The following is a 16465-nucleotide window of genomic DNA, read 5'->3' as shown; positions in this document are numbered from 1 at the left end:
GATAGCTTACCGATATTGACAGTGTTCATAAACGAGTAAATATCTATATATATATTTTTTTTTGATTACACACACTGCGACGCAAGCAGCTGTGCGACAACGTTGCGTTTTTTTTCACAATTAATTTTTGTACGAACTTTAAGTAATTAGAATTGTGAGTGAAAACACGACGCTCACACGAAAGCAACGAGAAAGGAAAAGACTGCAAGCAACCGGCACTGATGAGCGTATCGGCCACAACGGGCGGCGCTGCCGGCGACAACAATAACAAAAACAATAAAAAAAATTACACTAAACTGCCGCCAGCCGCGCTGGACGATCTCGTGCAATATGTGACATTACACGTGCGCAAACCGACGCCGCTAAGTGGCGTGGTACTGCCCTTTGTCCCCCTCTATCTGACTGCATTTTATCTATGGATCTACGTGTACAAAAGCCACGACAATGATGCCGCACAGGAAACGACAGCAGCTGCAACAAACACGAATGACGTGCAGCCCCTTGACAATGTAGCGAATGCCGCGTGGAATGATATCGGTTTCATAGCTGTGGTGGCCATTGCATTTCTGCATGTGCTCACGCTACTCTTTTGCTACTGGAGTGTACATGTACTGGCATTTCTTACGTGCCGACGCGTCAAGCAGCCGGCACCGGGTGTTCTGGCCAAAGTGGTGCCCACAGCGAACAATGGCAACTCCAAGATAGTGCCCATACGCAGCCTTAAGCTGGAGGATGGACAGCAGCAATATTATCTGGTATTCCAAAAGACCAAATACGTATGGGATCCGGATAAAGCTATATTCCGTGCGGTTGAGTTTCCTGTAAACAAACTGTTGAGCACCTACGCCAGCTCCCGTGGTCTGGAGACGGAGCAGTCAATTAAGACGGCCATGCAGACCTATGGCAACAATGAAATGGACATGGTTGTGCCCGAGTTTCATGAGCTGTTCATAGAACGCGCCACTGCTCCGTTTTTTGTATTCCAAGTATTCTCTGTGGGTCTGTGGTGCATGGATGATTTCTGGTATTATTCGCTATTCACGCTCTTCATGTTGATCGCCTTCGAGTGCACAATTGTTAAGCAGCAGCTGCGCAACATGTCCGAGATACGTAAAATGGGCAATAAACCGTATTTCATATATGCCCTCCGCCAGAACAAATGGCGTCAAATCGGCAGCGATGAGCTGCTGCCCGGTGATCTGGTGTCTATAACACGCTCACAGAACGATAATATTGTGCCTTGCGATGTGGTTGTATTGCGCGGCACCTGTATTGTTGACGAGAGTATGTTGACGGGTGAGTCAGTGCCACAAATGAAGGAATCTCTCGAATCGCTACAACAGCTCAACACCGAACTGGATGCTGAGGGCGAGGGCAAGCTGACAGTGCTATTTGGCGGCACCAAGGTGGTGCAGCATACGGCGCCCAGCAAGGAATCGATGCGTGCGCCAGACGGTGGCTGCATTGGCTATGTCATACGCACTGGCTTCAACACCTCCCAGGGCAAACTGCTGCGCACCATACTCTTTGGCGCGAATCGTGCTACAGAAAACAATGCCGAGACTTTTGCATTTATTGCCTTTCTTATGGTATTTGCGGTTGCGGCCGCATCTTATGTGTGGGTCAAGGGAAGCGAGGATCCGGAACGCAACCGCTATAAACTGTTTCTGGAGTGTGCGCTCATATTGACCTCGATTATACCGCCTGATCTGCCCATAGAGCTGACGCTGGCCGTGAATACGTCGCTTATTCAGTTAACCAAATTATATGTATTTTGCACGGAACCATTCCGAATTCCGTTTGCGGGCAAAGTGCAAATTTGTTGCTTCGATAAGACGGGCACCCTGACTACGGATAATCTAATGGTTGAGGGCATTGCGGGCCTGTCGCCCAATGGCAAATGTGTGCCCATTGATGAGGCCGAGGACAACACAATACAGGTGCTCGCCTGTTGTCACTCGCTGGCGATACTCGATGACGGCCTGGTGGGTGATCCGCTGGAAAAGGCAGCACTCGCTGCCGTTGACTGGAACCTCACAAAATCGGACAGTGTGATACCCAAGCGTGGCAAGCTCAAGCCCCTACGAATCTTTCAACGCTATCATTTCTCATCGGCCCTAAAACGCATGTCTGTCCTGGCAGGCTATCTGGTGCCCTTCTCCAACGAAATCAAATACATTGGCGCTGTTAAGGGTGCTCCGGAGGTTATAATGGGCATGCTTAAGGCTGTCCCCGGCAATTACGAGAAGGTAAGCGGGGTATAGCTGCAGAAAAATTCGTTTTTATTATTTAAAGCCTTGTCTTGTATTTGCAGATTTATTTGGAATACGCACGTCGTGGTGCACGCGTCATGGCACTGGGCATCAAGGAATTTGGTAATCTGAGTGGGCAATCCATACGTGAGCTAAAACGTGAGCATGTGGAATGTGAGTTGACTTTTGCCGGTTTTGTGATCATTTCGTGCCCCATGAAACCGGACTCGAAGGCTGTCATAAAAGAGCTTGTCCAATCGTCACATAAGGTGCTTATGATTACGGGCGACAGTCCGCTGACCGCTTGTCATGTGGCCCGGGAGCTGCGCTTTACAAACAAGAAACTAGTTATACTAACGCCACCACAAAACGAACGCGACGACGAATGGAGCTGGGTATCCATTGATGGCGATCGCACCTATCCCCTGGACGATGCCAAGAGCAGCAAGAACATTTCAATGCTGCTGTCCGCCAATGATTTGTGCATTACCGGCGAGGGATTACAGTATATGCAACAAGCGCACCATCAGTACATGCTCAAGGTGCTGCCCCAGGTGACAGTCTGTGCCCGCTTTGCGCCCAAACAGAAGGAGTATATTATAACGACGCTCAAGCAGCTCGGCTACTACACGCTGATGTGTGGCGACGGCACCAACGATGTGGGCGCCCTCAAGCACGCCCATGTCGGCGTCTCCTTACTGACCAGCGCACCCGTCAAACGCAATCGCACCGAGGACGAGCTGCGGCAAATAAATGCAGCTGCAACAGCAGCTGCTGCGGCAGCAGCGGCCAATCAGCAGCTGTCGCCGCGTGAGCGCACTTCGCGGCGACGCCAAGAGCATATCGATCGGACGCAGGCGCGTCTACAGAGCGCTCTGCGCGACATGGAGGATCAAACAATGGTTAAGCTGGGCGATGCATCCATTGCGGCGCCATTTACCAGCAAATTATCGTCGATTATGTGTGGTACGTATTTGTATTTTTGTATTACTCCAATGAAGAGTTAATGCTTACTCCCACGTCTTTAAAGTGAACCACATCATCAAGCAGGGACGCTGCACGCTAGTTACCACACTGCAAATGTTCAAAATTCTGGCATTAAACGCACTTATCCAGGCCTACTGCCAGTCGGTGCTCTATATTGATGGCGTCAAGTTCAGCGATACACAGGCCACCATGCAGGGCATTTTCATAGCGGCTTGTTTCCTGTTCATTACACGCTCCAAGGTGAGCTGGGTGCATTTTTGGCATAATCTACTTGGTTAAGTTTTATTATATTCTTGTGATTATCTACTTGCAGCCACTGAAAACTCTATCAAAGGTGGCTCCACTGCCCAATATTTTCAATTTGTACACCATATCGACAATTCTCACACAATTCGCTGTTCACTTTGGCACACTCTATTATCTGACCAGAGAGGCAACGGCGCTGGCGCCACCCAGGTAAATAGTCCGTCTGTCCGATTCTATGCTAACGAGCCTGTCAATATTTTGAGGAAATAATGCCTTATTCTGTTTATGCATCGGGCAGCTTATTTATTCTCTCATCCTAAGCCTAATGGACGTTTTGTTTCTTTTTCAGAGTGGGCAAAGTAAAGCTGTATATTGACATGGATAATGAGGAAAAAACTAAATATGATCCAAATATTGTCAGTAGCACGGTCTATATCATTTGCGTCTCGCTGCAGGTGGCCACCATTGCAGTGAACTATAAGGTTTTTTTGGCCAACATGCCAAATATCTACTATATACTAATTAAACGTTTGCATTTTAGGGACATCCGTTTATGGAAAGCCTGCGCGCCAATCGTATGCTAATGTGCGCCATTGGCGCCTCGGCTGCCTTGGTGCTATTCCTCACCACAGGCGTTGTGCCGGGCCTGACGCAATTCTTTGAAATCGTCGACTTTCCAGGAAATGTGCGTAATTTTAATTATTACAATTAATGTATATTATTATTTGATTAATAACCTGTTTTTGCAGTTCCGTCAAACATTGCTGCTTGTGCTCATAGTGGATATTGTTGGCGCCTTTGCACTGGATCGCATCTGTTCATTCCTGTTTGGGGAAACGCGTCGCAAGTCCAAAGTCCTGAACTGTTAATACTGGTACATAAACTAAGAAGTTAACCACACGACTAAGTCACAGCAGCATTCAAAGCGTACATATATAGCCCCACAAAAAATATGAGTATATTTTGAATAACTATTCCCACTACTTTTGATGAATATCAATCTTAAATTTGTAAGTTGTAACCTATTATATCTTTTCTCGCCACTTGAATGCTGCATTTGTATTAAAACTTAGAGTGGTTCATTTTTTTTGGCGTCGGTTTCTTAATTGTTTTTAAATTTACGATGAGTTCAAATAATGCATTTTTTTTGTTCATGTATTTGAAAGTTTTGTGCGCTTGATTTGTCGAACTATCGAGTATATATATAAATGAATATATGCAGCTAGTTCAATTTGCGTAAGATTTGTAATGGTAATAAATATAGCTAATAAATTAAAACAGTATATAAATTTAAATTTAGTTCGTTTCCTGTAATTGTTCCTCCAATTTCGAATCCTCGAGCTGTTTAAATTGTATCAAAATGACCAAATAAGTGGTGACAGCTGAAAAGATCTGAGAAACACTTAATGCAATTTCTGATTAGGATAATAATAGTTATGCTTAGTTAACCTTAAACAGCGTCGAGTTGTCTATGGCAAAGAAACCATATGCCGTGAATTGTACCTCCTGTTTAATGCTCTTGGTCAGAAATTTGTCAATCTGTCCGAAGTAGTTAGCAATATATGTATATAAGAAATGTATATATTCTGATTTGTGCAATTGAAGTGGAAGATATATGCTCCACTTTCATATAGCATGTTTTAATATATAGCTTACAATATTTTGAAACTCCTTGCTCTTGCCATAGACTCGCGCCAGTATTTGTGATGTGATATTGGCCTGCAAGTAGATGTTTGAGCTAATTAGTAGCGTTTCCACAGCCATGAGGTGGTTACCCACCTCGTTGGTGGTGGCACCACAACTACGCGACAAGAGGGTCAATAGGGCGGTGTGCAAGCACAGCCAGGCGAGGCACCATTGCATTATGTGTGACGAGATGACGCCCTTGTTGTTGGTGATCTGGACAAATAGATTATACCAATTGGTGGTCACCGTGTAGAAGGAGTAGCCCAGAAAGCAGACAATTATCAGGCTGCAGCATTCGTTGATGCTCTTGTAGATGCGCAACAATCGATTGTGTGTCCGATAAATGAATAGTGAATCCTCGGGAAAGCTTTCCATGTGCGACTGCAGCTGGCGCCGACTCTTGCCCAGCAGCTGGGCATACGAATAACCATTGAGCAGCCGATTGACAAACTGAAAGCGTATGCAAACGATGCGCAGCAGGGCCGAGGCAAACACTATATAGGTGGCCGTCAGGCCATTCTGGATCGCATAGAATCCGATCAGGATATAGGTGGTGGGCGTTATGACACCATCCAGCACATGGATGCGTATAAATATAATGTACGCCTGACAGGCGGCAATCAATAACAGAAACTTGATTGAGAAATTGCAGTTGTTGCTGAGCGCAACGCCGAACTGACGCAGCACCTCCTGGTCCAGCTTGAGGATCTCGTTCATGATTTGGATAATGCATTTCGTGTTGCGGGCACAAACGAAAACAGCTGAGAAATTGAGTAGATGAAATCATAATCTCGAGCAGTTCGGCGGGATCCTGACTCACTCAGCGTATAGGTGAGAATGCAGAGGAGCAGCTCGATCCACTGATTCACATTGTCCGTCTCCCGCAGCGAGATGAACAGCTTGGCCCCGTTGGGCGTCATCAGGCTGTAGATATTGAATATGGTCAGCGCATGGACAACACCGCGCACAAAAAACGAATAGAACTCATTGGTCCTGGTGGGCGGGCCCACCTCAAAGCTGGACACCTGCTCGTAAATGGGCAACAGACCGCTCGCCTTCAGCACCGACAATATGGTGCCAATATCCTCGAAAACGGGATTCCCGACGGGCGCATGTGGCGATCGCACGAATGCATCGCTGCCCAGCGCATGCGGATGTGGCGAAAGGCTTCGCCGCACTTGGAGACGCGACTTGTGCGCTGCCATTTCAATTACCCAACTGTTGGGACTCATTGCCGACAGGACACTGTCGAAACGGATTTGGCTAACTAGGTGCGTGCCTTGGTCGACTGGAACACCGATTGAAACGCACTTGCGCTTATCTGATTTGGGCCCTTATCGGCAATCCGTAGTCCATTAAACAAATTAATTTGTTTGCCGGCATTGGACAAAAACAGGGGCAATCATTTGCGGAGCGTATGATTTTTCATGCTTGTGGCACTCGTAAATAATTGTGAGTGCACTCATTAATCTATAATTTATGCAACAATTTATTTACACGAATACTTGATGAATATACACAAACAACTCGAGAAGCTGGTTCTCGCCACATCCTTGAACCCAGGCTTAGTCAATTTAATTTAATTTAATATAATTTACAACAGCCCGTTGTACTGAAAATGTTGCAAGCGTTTCATATTTTCATACACAAAATGCGGGCTAGATTAAATCTCTACCCAAAATTGGCATCTACCAAATATGCTGAGACAAAGCCAATTATTGGAGCTAGAGCTAGCTATAACTAGAATCTTTTTCGTAAATAAGCATGTTCTTGATATACTCTTAATAACTTAATTTAAAAATAGAATCAGGAATAGGCTTGTGAATATACCCGAGTGTGCTGAGGTCATTCTGAATACACTCATGAATGCTCCCATGCAAATATTAGTATATATCAATGTACTCAAATGTATTATAAGGATAAGTACACTCATGAATGCACAAGTGAGTGCACTCGTGAGTATTGATGCAAAGATATGAATATAGATTAAGTCTGACTCACCTCAGAGGCCAGGCAATCGAAGGAGCTGCAAATGACGCCCATTGTTGCGGTCTCGGCCAGCACCCAGGCACAGGAGAGGCCCATCGTGTCGTGTTCCTTGCGCAAATGGGTGGGCGTGGTCAGCGTGGCGAAAGCCAAGTAGCTCTGGTTGGTCACCGTGTAGAAGGAGAAGCCAAAGAAGAAGAGCAACCCGACACCAGTTACCGAATTCATGTTCTCCGTAATGTACCTAAACTTGCAGAGTATCTCGATCAGATTGCTCAGCTCACACCAGTCGTCCTTGTCGTAGAGCTGTCTGTCCTTCTGCGTGAACTGGTCGAGTCGTCCATTGAGGAACTCGATGCGCAGCGCCAGACCCATGAGCACGGTGCGCAGGTAGAGCGCAAACATGCAGGAGTAAAGCATCTGTAGGCTATAGATCAGCATGAGGATGCACTGACGCCGCGCATCGATCTCGCTTAGGAAGTGTATATAGTAGAAGGCAACCAGGACGACGCTTGCCGAGGCAAACACCAGCAGGGTGCCCAGATATCGGTAGCTGTAGCTCGCGGCGTAGCCGTGCGCCTCCAGATAGCCATCCAGCTGGGACAGATCACGTATTGTGCGAAAATGTTTGGATGCATTCAGGACACTGGAGATGACAATTATCGTGTAGCTGGCAATGCAGAACAGCGTCTCGATGGTGCGATTTATGTCCTCGGTATCGCCCTGCGAATGCGCCATCAGCTTGTAGTCCTGCGAGGCGAACAGCACATCCTGGCAGACCAACACCGACGACACCAGCAGCAGCAGGGCTACAATCCGCCCGTAAAGCTTGCCCCGGGAACTGATGCCAAAGCTCTCCGACTGATTGCCGCTGAAAAAGGGCAGCAGAGCGCACAACTGTGCGGGCCTGGCCACGCCCTCTAAGTCACGCAAGATTTTCATAGACATGGAAAACCGTTGAGGCACGACTGCAAATTGAGCTTCCAGGTATCTCTAAATATATCCATATCCTTGACTGTATCCATTCATAAAGTGCGCAACATTTTGGAGCTCGCATTATCCGCTAATGATTCCATTAATACGAATTGTCGGCGATTATACAAATTAATTCTCAAACAAAAATTCTCCGACCATAGAAATCGATTGAGTTCTTTGGACAAAACGCCTGGAAAAGGTATTGCTCCTTGCCAAATGAGAGGTAAATAAATTTTCAGAACTTGCCAAAAGACATAAAGGTATTTGACCTTACCATCAAAATCTCACTCGCATTTGTCCGCAATAAATTGAAATAAAATTCTAAAATTGAAATATTATCAATTTTCCCAAATCAAAGACAAAGAAATTAATACCTGAATACCTGAATGCACCTTTGCTTTTCTTAGAGGAAATAATCTTGAAATTCCACAATTATTTCTTTATTTCAAAATATGTAGGAATGATATATAAATTCTTCTTAAAATAAATAATTCTTTAAATTAAACTTAGACTAAGCTGCAAAATCGATAGGCCTAAAAAGTGCCTTGAGTTAATTAAAAACTAATCAATTTAATAGCTTAGATAATAAAACGAAATGCGAGTAAAGTCTGATAATCGTTAAGTATCTATTGATCCGTATCTAATAACTAACCCTCGAATATGGCCGTGTAATTGCTGCTGTATTATCACCCGCAAGCATAGAATATAATATTTGTCACACCTTTCGCTCCCCCATTTGAGAGCTGAGATGCGATGTGTATGCCTCTCGCCCGGCCTCGTGCCCGTTTTGCCATTTTTCCACCCCTAATGAGGGATTGCAATTCTCAATCAATGCGGCGCGCCGGCACTTCTATATTGTATACCCTTCCAGACGTCGGATCGGGTCGCGATATGATTCGTGTACAACAACGTTTTTCTCTACGCGGGCTTTAGCATGCTCCTCTCATGTGAAACAAATCCTATTAATATCAGGCCACTCGTGAATTTGGAAGAATCAGTTAAAAAAACTGAGTTTTTGTACATAAGCTTTTACGTATTTTAAAGAAAAAGGTTTTTGTTTTGGTTCCGGTTTCGGTTCGGAGAACTGATTATACTGAAAATTGCGCCTCAAGCCGTTTCGATTCGAAATTACGCCATTTCGATTTGTTTCAAACCCGTTTTGTTGGCCAATTTCTAAGCCACATGCCTTGAAGAGTATTTAGTTTTCGGTGTTCCGAAAATAGTCCTTATTCTTGTTGTTGTTTTTTTTATATTTTTTTTTTTTGGGGGAGATTGTGTGAAACTGGCACGCTGTTGCTTGGCTGTTGCCTCTGTTGCTCTGCTGCTGCTCTGTTGCTGCTCTGCTGCTGCCTGTGACGTCACGAGACAAGGCCGTGGTCAACGGCCAACGGCAACGGCAACGGCAACAGATACAGACACACCGTGCACTGGGGCGCAGCTCTTATCAACATCATCAGCAAATCAACGCGCAATACGCAAATAATCCATAAGCGAAATAAATCAAAAGCTTATTTTCTAACAAATTTTATTTATAATTTGCAAAAAATGTTGCTGTTTCGCCCGCTGCTGCTGCTACTGCTGCTGCTGCTGGCATTGGCCACACGGCAGCTTGGCCACGCCCACTATACCAGCGGCGATGTGGTTTACCATGCCTTGCCGCATTTCTGGACGGGCGTGGGCTTCTGTCCAGCTGGGGATATCAATCATGGCGGCATCAGCGGCGCCTTGGAGGCGCCCGAGATGCAGCTGCAGCTGCGACAGATTGGCGCATTGCCCGCGGGCGCGGTGACACACATACGCATCCATTGGCTGCTGGAGCTGGTGCAGTTTCTGGAGTACAGCACAGAGGGTGTGCCCCAATATGACTATGAGAAATTTGACAGGTTTGTGGATATGCTGCAGGAGCAGCAGCTGTCGCCGGTGCTGGAATTTATGGCCAATCCGGGTCATGTGTTCACCGCCAATCCCGAACGCAATTGGTTTCTCTGGGAGCACTTTGTCAAGAGCATCATCAATCATCAGTTGGGTAAGCCATTCCCGACTGACGAAGTAGTTGTCCTGGTTATTTGACAGCTTTCATCTTCTGCGCAGCTCGCCATGGCGCCGCACGCTTATCCAACTGGCGCTATGAGACCTGGAACGAGCCGGATTTGCGCAGCTACAATCGCATTAATTTTACGGCCGCATCCTATCTGGAGTATGTGCAGGCTGTGCGCCGTGGCCTGAGCAAAGCTGGCGGCAGGCGCAAGTCAAAGCGCCAGCAGCAACTTTATCGTGCCCTGCGTGGACCCGCCGGCCTGTTCAGGTCCGAGCAGCATCACCCTTTCTGCTGGCAGCTGCTGGAGTTGTGCAATCAGCAGCTGTCCAAGTGTCCCATCGATATACTCACCTACCATCGCAAGGGTCTAGATGGCAGCGCCACAGAAATTCTAAACGGATCTCTGGCGCTGCTCACAAAGATTTACCAGGACTATCCCCAGTTGCAGCAGCTGCCAGTGGCCAATGAGTAAGTCCAGCTGAAATCCGCTAATATTATTTAACTAAAGCTGTTTGCTCTTCTCCTGATTGCAGTGAGGCTGATCCCGTTGCCGGCTGGAGCACACCGCGCGACTTTCAGGCGGATGTGCGCTATGCGGCCATCCTGATATCCACCGTAATGCAGCACTGGCAGGCCAAGCTTGCCGGCGGCGTCATGTCGCAACTGGAGTCCATCAGCCATGACAATGCCTTTCTCAGCTATCATCCATATGAGTTTAGCCAGCGGTAAGTAGCCAACCATTGGGATTGATTGGGATTGGGTTCAACTTTAGAATTGGCTTCTTTTTTTTTGGTCAAGTGCTTGAGCTCATAATTCGAATATTCCAAATGACTAGCACAAAGCTAGTCGAAGATATCTTTGGAATCCATCTAGGGGCTTTAAGATTTCTTGATACTGTATATAGAATATACTAATCCAGAACCTGGAATCTCTCAGCACCTTGTTGGCGCACTTTCGCATGAATGAGACGCAACCGACGCATTCACAGTTCGTGCAGAAGCCCGTCTACGCGGCGCTGGGCATGTTAGCCAAGTTGGGCACTCGAGCCGCAGACCTGGAGCTGGTGAACATGGACAGCAAGCACAGTGTGCAGGTATTGCGCAGCATCTCCGGCAATGGGGTGGCACAGTATATGGCCACCATATTCCTGAGTCCCGAGCAGGCGGGACCCCAACTGACGGCCTATCATCACAAATACACGCTGAACATGTCCATTGCGAATGAGTCGGCCTTCATCACGGAGCTGCTGGTGCCGCACAGCACAGATCCGGCGCATGTGTGGCAGCAGGCCGGCAGTCCCGCCTATCCGAATGCCACGCTGCGCGAGGCCATGCGACGGGCGCAGACACCCAGATTATACGAGACGGGCCCCATTTGGCAGTACAACAGCGAGCTGGTTGTCAACTCGGCCAGCCTGCCGCTGCCGTGGGTGATGCTGTTGCGCGTCTGTTCGGCGGCATGGCCCAAGCTGAAGCGGCCGCAACAGCTGGAAATTGTGGAGGTAACACAGCGCGAGGTATTCATCCGATGGACTGAACAATCACGCTCCACCCAGTGCCTGAAGAGCTATGAGGTTTGGTTCAGAGAGCGTGTCGGCTCCGAATGGCTGCACATCTCCATGGACTGGCATCTGCCCTATCCATCGTTTCAGTATGCGCCGGGCCCGAATGGCAGCGTAAATGGTAAGCCAAATATTCTACGGTTTATTTGCAGCTAAAATTGACATCCTCGTGCTTATATTTCCAGGTTTCTATAAGGTGCGCGGCGTGGATGTGTTTAATGAGAGCAGCGCCTTCTCGCAAATAGTCGAATATCTGGAGTTATAATTTAGCACAACAACTTTATCAAACATATTTATATAAATTTTATGGGTTTATTAACATATCGGGCATATTAGATGAAACATAATCAGGCTTTGCTTGGCCGCAAGGCGTGCGCTGCTCTCTCTCCAAATCTCCCACTCTTCAACTCTATCAAACTTTTGGCATGGAACTGTTTAAATAATGGGGCACAAAACTTCAGAGCAGCGCTGCGTCTTGTTCCACATATAGTTATCTCATATACATTAATATTTATACAAATATATATATATATATATATATATATATAGTACATAACGCGTGTGTGTGTATGTGAGTGAATGTGCGTGCGTGTGTATGTGTGTGTATGTTTATGTAATACATAAGTGCCAACCCAGGGAGGCCAAAGCGTTCAGCGCAATGTCTTAAGCAATAAACACATCAAATTTTGTTTTGCGATAAAGTACAAAAAAAATTTAAGTGAAAAGAGAGTCCAGGCAACACTGTGTTCAGCCCTCGGCATCCAGCACCAGCCACTTCTCATCGATGTGCTCCATTTGCTTGGTCAATATGGGATTGCGTACACGCACCTTGATCTCCAGCTTGCCGCCCACCTGCTTGCGACCATCCATCAGCTGCAAATGATGAATGATTTAATTATATTTGATAATTTACATGGCTTTAGTTTGCACTCACATTGTAGGTATCGTGTATATCACACTTGGTTTCCAGCTGCTGCAGCTTCACATTGACGGTGCCAATAAGTGTATCGGATCGAAGGAATCCTCTGAAACAACATATGGGCAGTTTACGACTTAGTCCACAACAATCAATACTGCAGCTGTTTTTTTTTTTTTTGTGTTTTATTTATTTTAGTTTTTATTTATAGCGTTTTGCGTAGCAATGAGTTTTTGTTGGGATTTGAGGCGCAAGAATTTGTAAAACATATTGATTAAAAACTTTCGAATAATGCATTCAATGTTTGCAACAATGAAATGTGAAAAGCAACGGGCGTGCTCAACTCAAATCTAGGCAAAGCTCAACAACAAAAAATTACCTGATCTAAAGGTGTTTGAAAAAGAAATAATGAAGTAAAGAACCAAAATATCTACTGAAAATACATATGAGCAGATGTTTGGGGCGTTTCCAAAACCATTTAAGCACCTGTGGCACGCTGTTATTAAGCAGATGCACTGGTTATGTTAATAACAGTTTCTGTTAACTGCCCTTACATTTGTTTGAATAGCTAGTAGATTGACAAATACTTAGATAATACCACAACCCAAAAGAGTACAACAAATACTACAAAAAAAAGTACATTTCGGTCATTTAAACATTATGATGCACCCCTCTAATCTTAAATTACTTATGGAACATACATATATTTTATTAAAAGAAATATAAACGTTTTGATACTCCTGCCAGATTCGTATTTAATCATAATCTACATACTACATTTGAAGTCAGGTCTAATAAGTTATTTAGAAGTTGTTTTCATGGGGTCTAAACAGCTGGATTTATCTAATAATTTATGGAAAGACAATTAAGTAGCCTTACGCTGAGATAATTGTTAGGGAACCGCGCATACATGTTATACTTGATGGACTACTATGACTTCTACTTGGTTTCTTCCGATTCACCTTGGTTAATCGATATGAATATGCGGTAGGCATTAGTAAGAATTAATATTTGCAGTGCTCAATAAAGCGTTCGATTCATATTTTTAGGCGTTGGACTCACCCTCTGGAATAGATCTCGAATTTAACGCCGTGACGTCTAAAGATTCGCTGAAACTGGCGGTTGCTACGCTGAATGTCCACCTTGAAGCGTTCATCATAGTCGGGACTGTCCGTGTCCTTGATCACATTGGTTTTCGTCTTGAACGTCTCATCCTGCAGCAATGGAGAAATTAAGCATATGTAACTAACAAGTCGAATGCTGAAAACTTACATTCAACAGCGGAAACTCGACGCGCACATAAGTGTCCACATCCTTGGGATTGGACACATTGTAGTTAATGCCGCGCACGACCACAATTTCCAGCTCATTGTCCGTCAGATCCGTATTGCAATGGACAATGTTAAAGGAACGCTTCTCGTAATGGAATTTGGGCAGTGTTTGATTCTTACGTTTGGAGTAACGCACCAGATCCAAATCCTTTTGTACGGTCAGTGCGAGATTCTCGAATCGATTCATGCCGGCCACATCGCCCATGGCCTTGTGATGATCACGCGTATTTTTGCACATCATTAGCTGTTTGGCCAGCTGCTCCTCCATGCGCACGCCAATCTCGCAAATGTCATCGCTCGGATCACAATCCTCGGTAGACACAATGGCAAATGATGCCTCCAGATTGTCACGTTGCGATGGCGGCACAGGCAGCTGTCGTCGTAGTACACATATTATTTATTAACTACATTCATAGTATAACCAAATCCAGTTAAGCTTACCGTGCTGAGATCCACAGGCAGTCCGCTGCTTGCGGCATTGAGCAGCGAGTCGAAGCCCTTGTAGATCTTTAGGTATTCCTTGGCCTGATCGATTTCGCCCGCTTTTTTGGCTGCTATGGCGGCCACTTTAAACTCCTTTTGCCGTTCGAGCAGCAATTTCATTTGTTGCTCCGCCAGATTACTCTTCTGATGATTGCCCGTCGTGCGTGTCGTTAGCTCCTTGGGCTGAGGCGGAGAAGGCGCTTTACGTGCTGCCGTCGGCGTCACGGTGCCAGAGCTGGTGGGCGTGCCACCAGCGGAAGTGCTCGCTGTAGCAGGCGGTGATGTGGGCGACATGGGCGGTGTGGGTGCAGGTGCAGCGGGCGCAGTATCTGCCGTGGGCAGTGGACCAAAGCCCGGTGGCACGGGCAGCTCATCATAGGCCACGGGTTTTCCTGCCTTGTATTGTTTGATGGCATCTTCATACTGTTTAACAATGCGTCCAAAGCGACGCGCCTTGCTGGTATTGCTCTCTGCCTTGGCAGCCTCCTCCACAGATTTGTATTTGTCCAGACGCTGCTGAAGCGCTTCTAACATTGAAGTGGGCGCGGCTGTTCTATCAACTGCAGCTGCTGGCGCTGGTGCTGGCGCAGTTGGAGCTGGAGCTGCGGCTGGTTCAGCAGCTGCTGCGCCCTCCTGCATCTTGGCCATGAATGCCAGAAATTCGCCCGGCGGTGGCGGCATATCACTCAAATCAACCTCTTGGCCATCCTCGCACATCTTTACCACGACATCGAACTGCTTCACCACGCGTAGAAATTGCAAGGCAGCGGCTGTATCCCCGCTACGTTTCGCTTGCACTGCTGCGGCTTTGTATTCATTTTGACGACTGCGCATTTGCGCCACCAAGGGACTAGCAGGCGTGTCAGCTGTTGCTGGCGGTGTGCTGGGCGAGGCAGCTGCCTCTGTTGCTGGCGGTGTGCCCGGTGTGGGGGGAGCTGGCGCGGCACGCATGGGCTGCCTGGGCTCTTCTGTAGGTGCTTCAGATGATCCTGCTGCTTCGCCACCAACCGGCTTGATGCTCACCTCAGGCGGAATGTCATCAACATTGATGCTCCTGCCGGCTGCAGACTGCTTCTGTAGATCTTGAAGTGTCTTTAAGCCACGCGCAAAACGTCGCGCCTTTCCTGATTCGCCAGCGGCTTTTGCATTGGCCTCAGCCTGTTTGTACATGTCCAATCGCTGGTTTATAATGCCCAATGTGTCCACTGTTGTTGTCGGCAGAAAGGTCTGAACGGGCTCCTGTTCTTCAGCAGTGGCGGGGGCCGCCGGGGGCTGCTCCTCTTCCCCATCCTCTATGCCTGCAATGCCATGCAGCTCGCCCAGCAATTCACTGTCATTCTCAAGAGCATCGTCGTCATCATCGTCGCTGACATCCCGCAAGCTATCTGCTATCATTTTGTCCAAATCGCTGCTGGGCAACAATTTTGGCTTTGGCTTTGCTTTGGGCTTTGGCCCGCCGCCGCCGCTAATTGCCGCTAGCTCAGCCTCCAAATCGCTATCCGCTGCATCATCATCGCCAAAGCCAGCGCTGGGATCAAAGTCATCCGGTATTTCCGTTAAACCGAACTGTGTGCGTATTCGTGTGTGTTCGCGAGCGGCAAGAGGAAAGGGAAGCAATGACTCATAATTGTAAATAGACAATTCTATTTGCTTGTTTTTCTTTCCTTACCTGGGATAAATCGTGCTGTCGGCGCTTTGGAGGCTCTGGCCTTTTACGTGAAAACATTCTTGACTAATTCAAGGCAATTTAGTTATGTCTATGACTGTATTTAGGCACTGAAATTCTTTGATTAAAATTTAAAGCACTAAATTGCGTTGCAGTCGCCTAGACGGACAATAACAAAATTCGCTGTTATCGAAAGTAGGGATGAACGATAGGAGTCTCGGTTTTAAATAAACTTATCGGGCCGTATGCTTAACGGTTTTATTTAATCGATATCAAATTTACAAATCAATCGTCGCCTAAAATAGCAATTCAGTACTGTGCTTTTCGAAAGCAAAACA

The 16465-nt window shown here is 46.6% G+C and overlaps 4 protein-coding genes across 6 annotated transcripts; 2 read left to right on the top strand and 2 right to left on the bottom strand.

Moving 5' to 3' along the window:
• Nucleotides 1-68: 68 nt before the first annotated feature.
• Nucleotides 69-4780, top strand: LOC6627835 (endoplasmic reticulum transmembrane helix translocase). The gene is made up of 7 exons (XM_032438571.2): nt 69-2249; nt 2315-3218; nt 3283-3479; nt 3553-3695; nt 3835-3967; nt 4027-4170; nt 4235-4780. Exons 1-7 carry the CDS (start codon nt 222-224, stop codon nt 4352-4354), a joined length of 3669 nt encoding a protein of 1222 aa, XP_032294462.1. The 5' UTR covers nt 69-221; the 3' UTR covers nt 4355-4780.
• Nucleotides 4565-8294, bottom strand: Gr32a (Gustatory receptor 32a). 2 transcript variants are annotated; one of them, XM_002051724.3, is made up of 5 exons: nt 5992-6462; nt 5265-5932; nt 5142-5204; nt 4935-5024; nt 4565-4877 (listed from the first exon to the last, which is right to left on the bottom strand). In XM_002051724.3, exons 1-5 carry the CDS (start codon nt 6401-6403, stop codon nt 4782-4784), a joined length of 1329 nt encoding a protein of 442 aa, XP_002051760.1. In that variant the 5' UTR covers nt 6404-6462; the 3' UTR covers nt 4565-4781. The 2 variants fall into 2 exon arrangements, with proteins under 2 accessions (XP_002051760.1, XP_032294463.2); XM_032438572.2 differs by lacking the exons at nt 5265-5932; nt 5992-6462 and adding an exon at nt 7173-8294.
• Nucleotides 8295-9406: 1112 nt separating this feature from the next.
• Idua (alpha-L-iduronidase) lies at nt 9407-12058 on the top strand. Its single transcript, XM_002051726.4, has 5 exons — nt 9407-10158; nt 10224-10638; nt 10704-10895; nt 11107-11852; nt 11917-12058. Exons 1-5 carry the CDS (start codon nt 9678-9680, stop codon nt 11994-11996), a joined length of 1914 nt encoding a protein of 637 aa, XP_002051762.3. The 5' UTR covers nt 9407-9677; the 3' UTR covers nt 11997-12058.
• Nucleotides 12024-16310, bottom strand: l(2)gd1 (lethal (2) giant discs 1). Of its 2 annotated transcripts, none has more exons than XM_015172487.3 (6): nt 16131-16310; nt 14420-16027; nt 13920-14351; nt 13710-13861; nt 12666-12810; nt 12024-12604 (listed from the first exon to the last, which is right to left on the bottom strand). In XM_015172487.3, the coding sequence occupies exons 1-6, from the start codon at nt 16185-16187 to the stop codon at nt 12479-12481; spliced, it is 2520 nt and encodes an 839-aa protein (XP_015027973.1). In that variant the 5' UTR covers nt 16188-16310; the 3' UTR covers nt 12024-12478. The 2 variants fall into 2 exon arrangements, with proteins under 2 accessions (XP_015027973.1, XP_002051763.1); XM_002051727.4 differs by having other exon boundaries at nt 12666-12756; nt 16131-16309.
• Between the last annotated feature and the right edge of the window lie 155 nt (nt 16311-16465).

Source organism: Drosophila virilis, chromosome 4 (assembly GCF_030788295.1).
Source record: "Drosophila virilis strain 15010-1051.87 chromosome 4, Dvir_AGI_RSII-ME, whole genome shotgun sequence".
Taxonomy (NCBI): domain Eukaryota; kingdom Metazoa; phylum Arthropoda; class Insecta; order Diptera; family Drosophilidae; genus Drosophila; species Drosophila virilis.
The sequence above is the reverse complement of the archived record's forward strand: the minus strand, read 5'-3'. Positions and strand labels throughout refer to the sequence as shown.

Bases quoted from the DNA above. Each gene is read 5' to 3' on its own strand.
- LOC6627835 (XM_032438571.2), top strand. From the start codon at position 222: ATGAGCGTATCGGCCACAACGGGCGGCGCTGCCGGCGACAACAATAAC. The intron at 3,219-3,282 runs GTACGTATTTGT...ACGTCTTTAAAG, and splicing joins ATTATCGTCGATTATGTGTG to TGAACCACATCATCAAGCAG. The intron at 3,968-4,026 runs GTTTTTTTGGCC...TTTGCATTTTAG, and splicing joins CCATTGCAGTGAACTATAAG to GGACATCCGTTTATGGAAAG.
- Gr32a (XM_002051724.3), bottom strand. From the start codon at position 6,403: ATGAGTCCCAACAGTTGGGTAATTGAAATGGCAGCGCACAAGTCGCGT. The intron at 5,205-5,264 runs GTGGGTAACCAC...ATCTACTTGCAG, and splicing joins GTGGTGCCACCACCAACGAG to GCCAATATCACATCACAAAT. The intron at 4,878-4,934 runs GTTAACTAAGCA...AGTGTTTCTCAG, and splicing joins ACAACTCGACGCTGTTTAAG to ATCTTTTCAGCTGTCACCAC.
- Idua (XM_002051726.4), top strand. From the start codon at position 9,678: ATGTTGCTGTTTCGCCCGCTGCTGCTGCTACTGCTGCTGCTGCTGGCA. The intron at 10,159-10,223 runs GTAAGCCATTCC...TCTTCTGCGCAG, and splicing joins CATCATCAATCATCAGTTGG to CTCGCCATGGCGCCGCACGC. The intron at 11,853-11,916 runs GTAAGCCAAATA...TTATATTTCCAG, and splicing joins CCCGAATGGCAGCGTAAATG to GTTTCTATAAGGTGCGCGGC.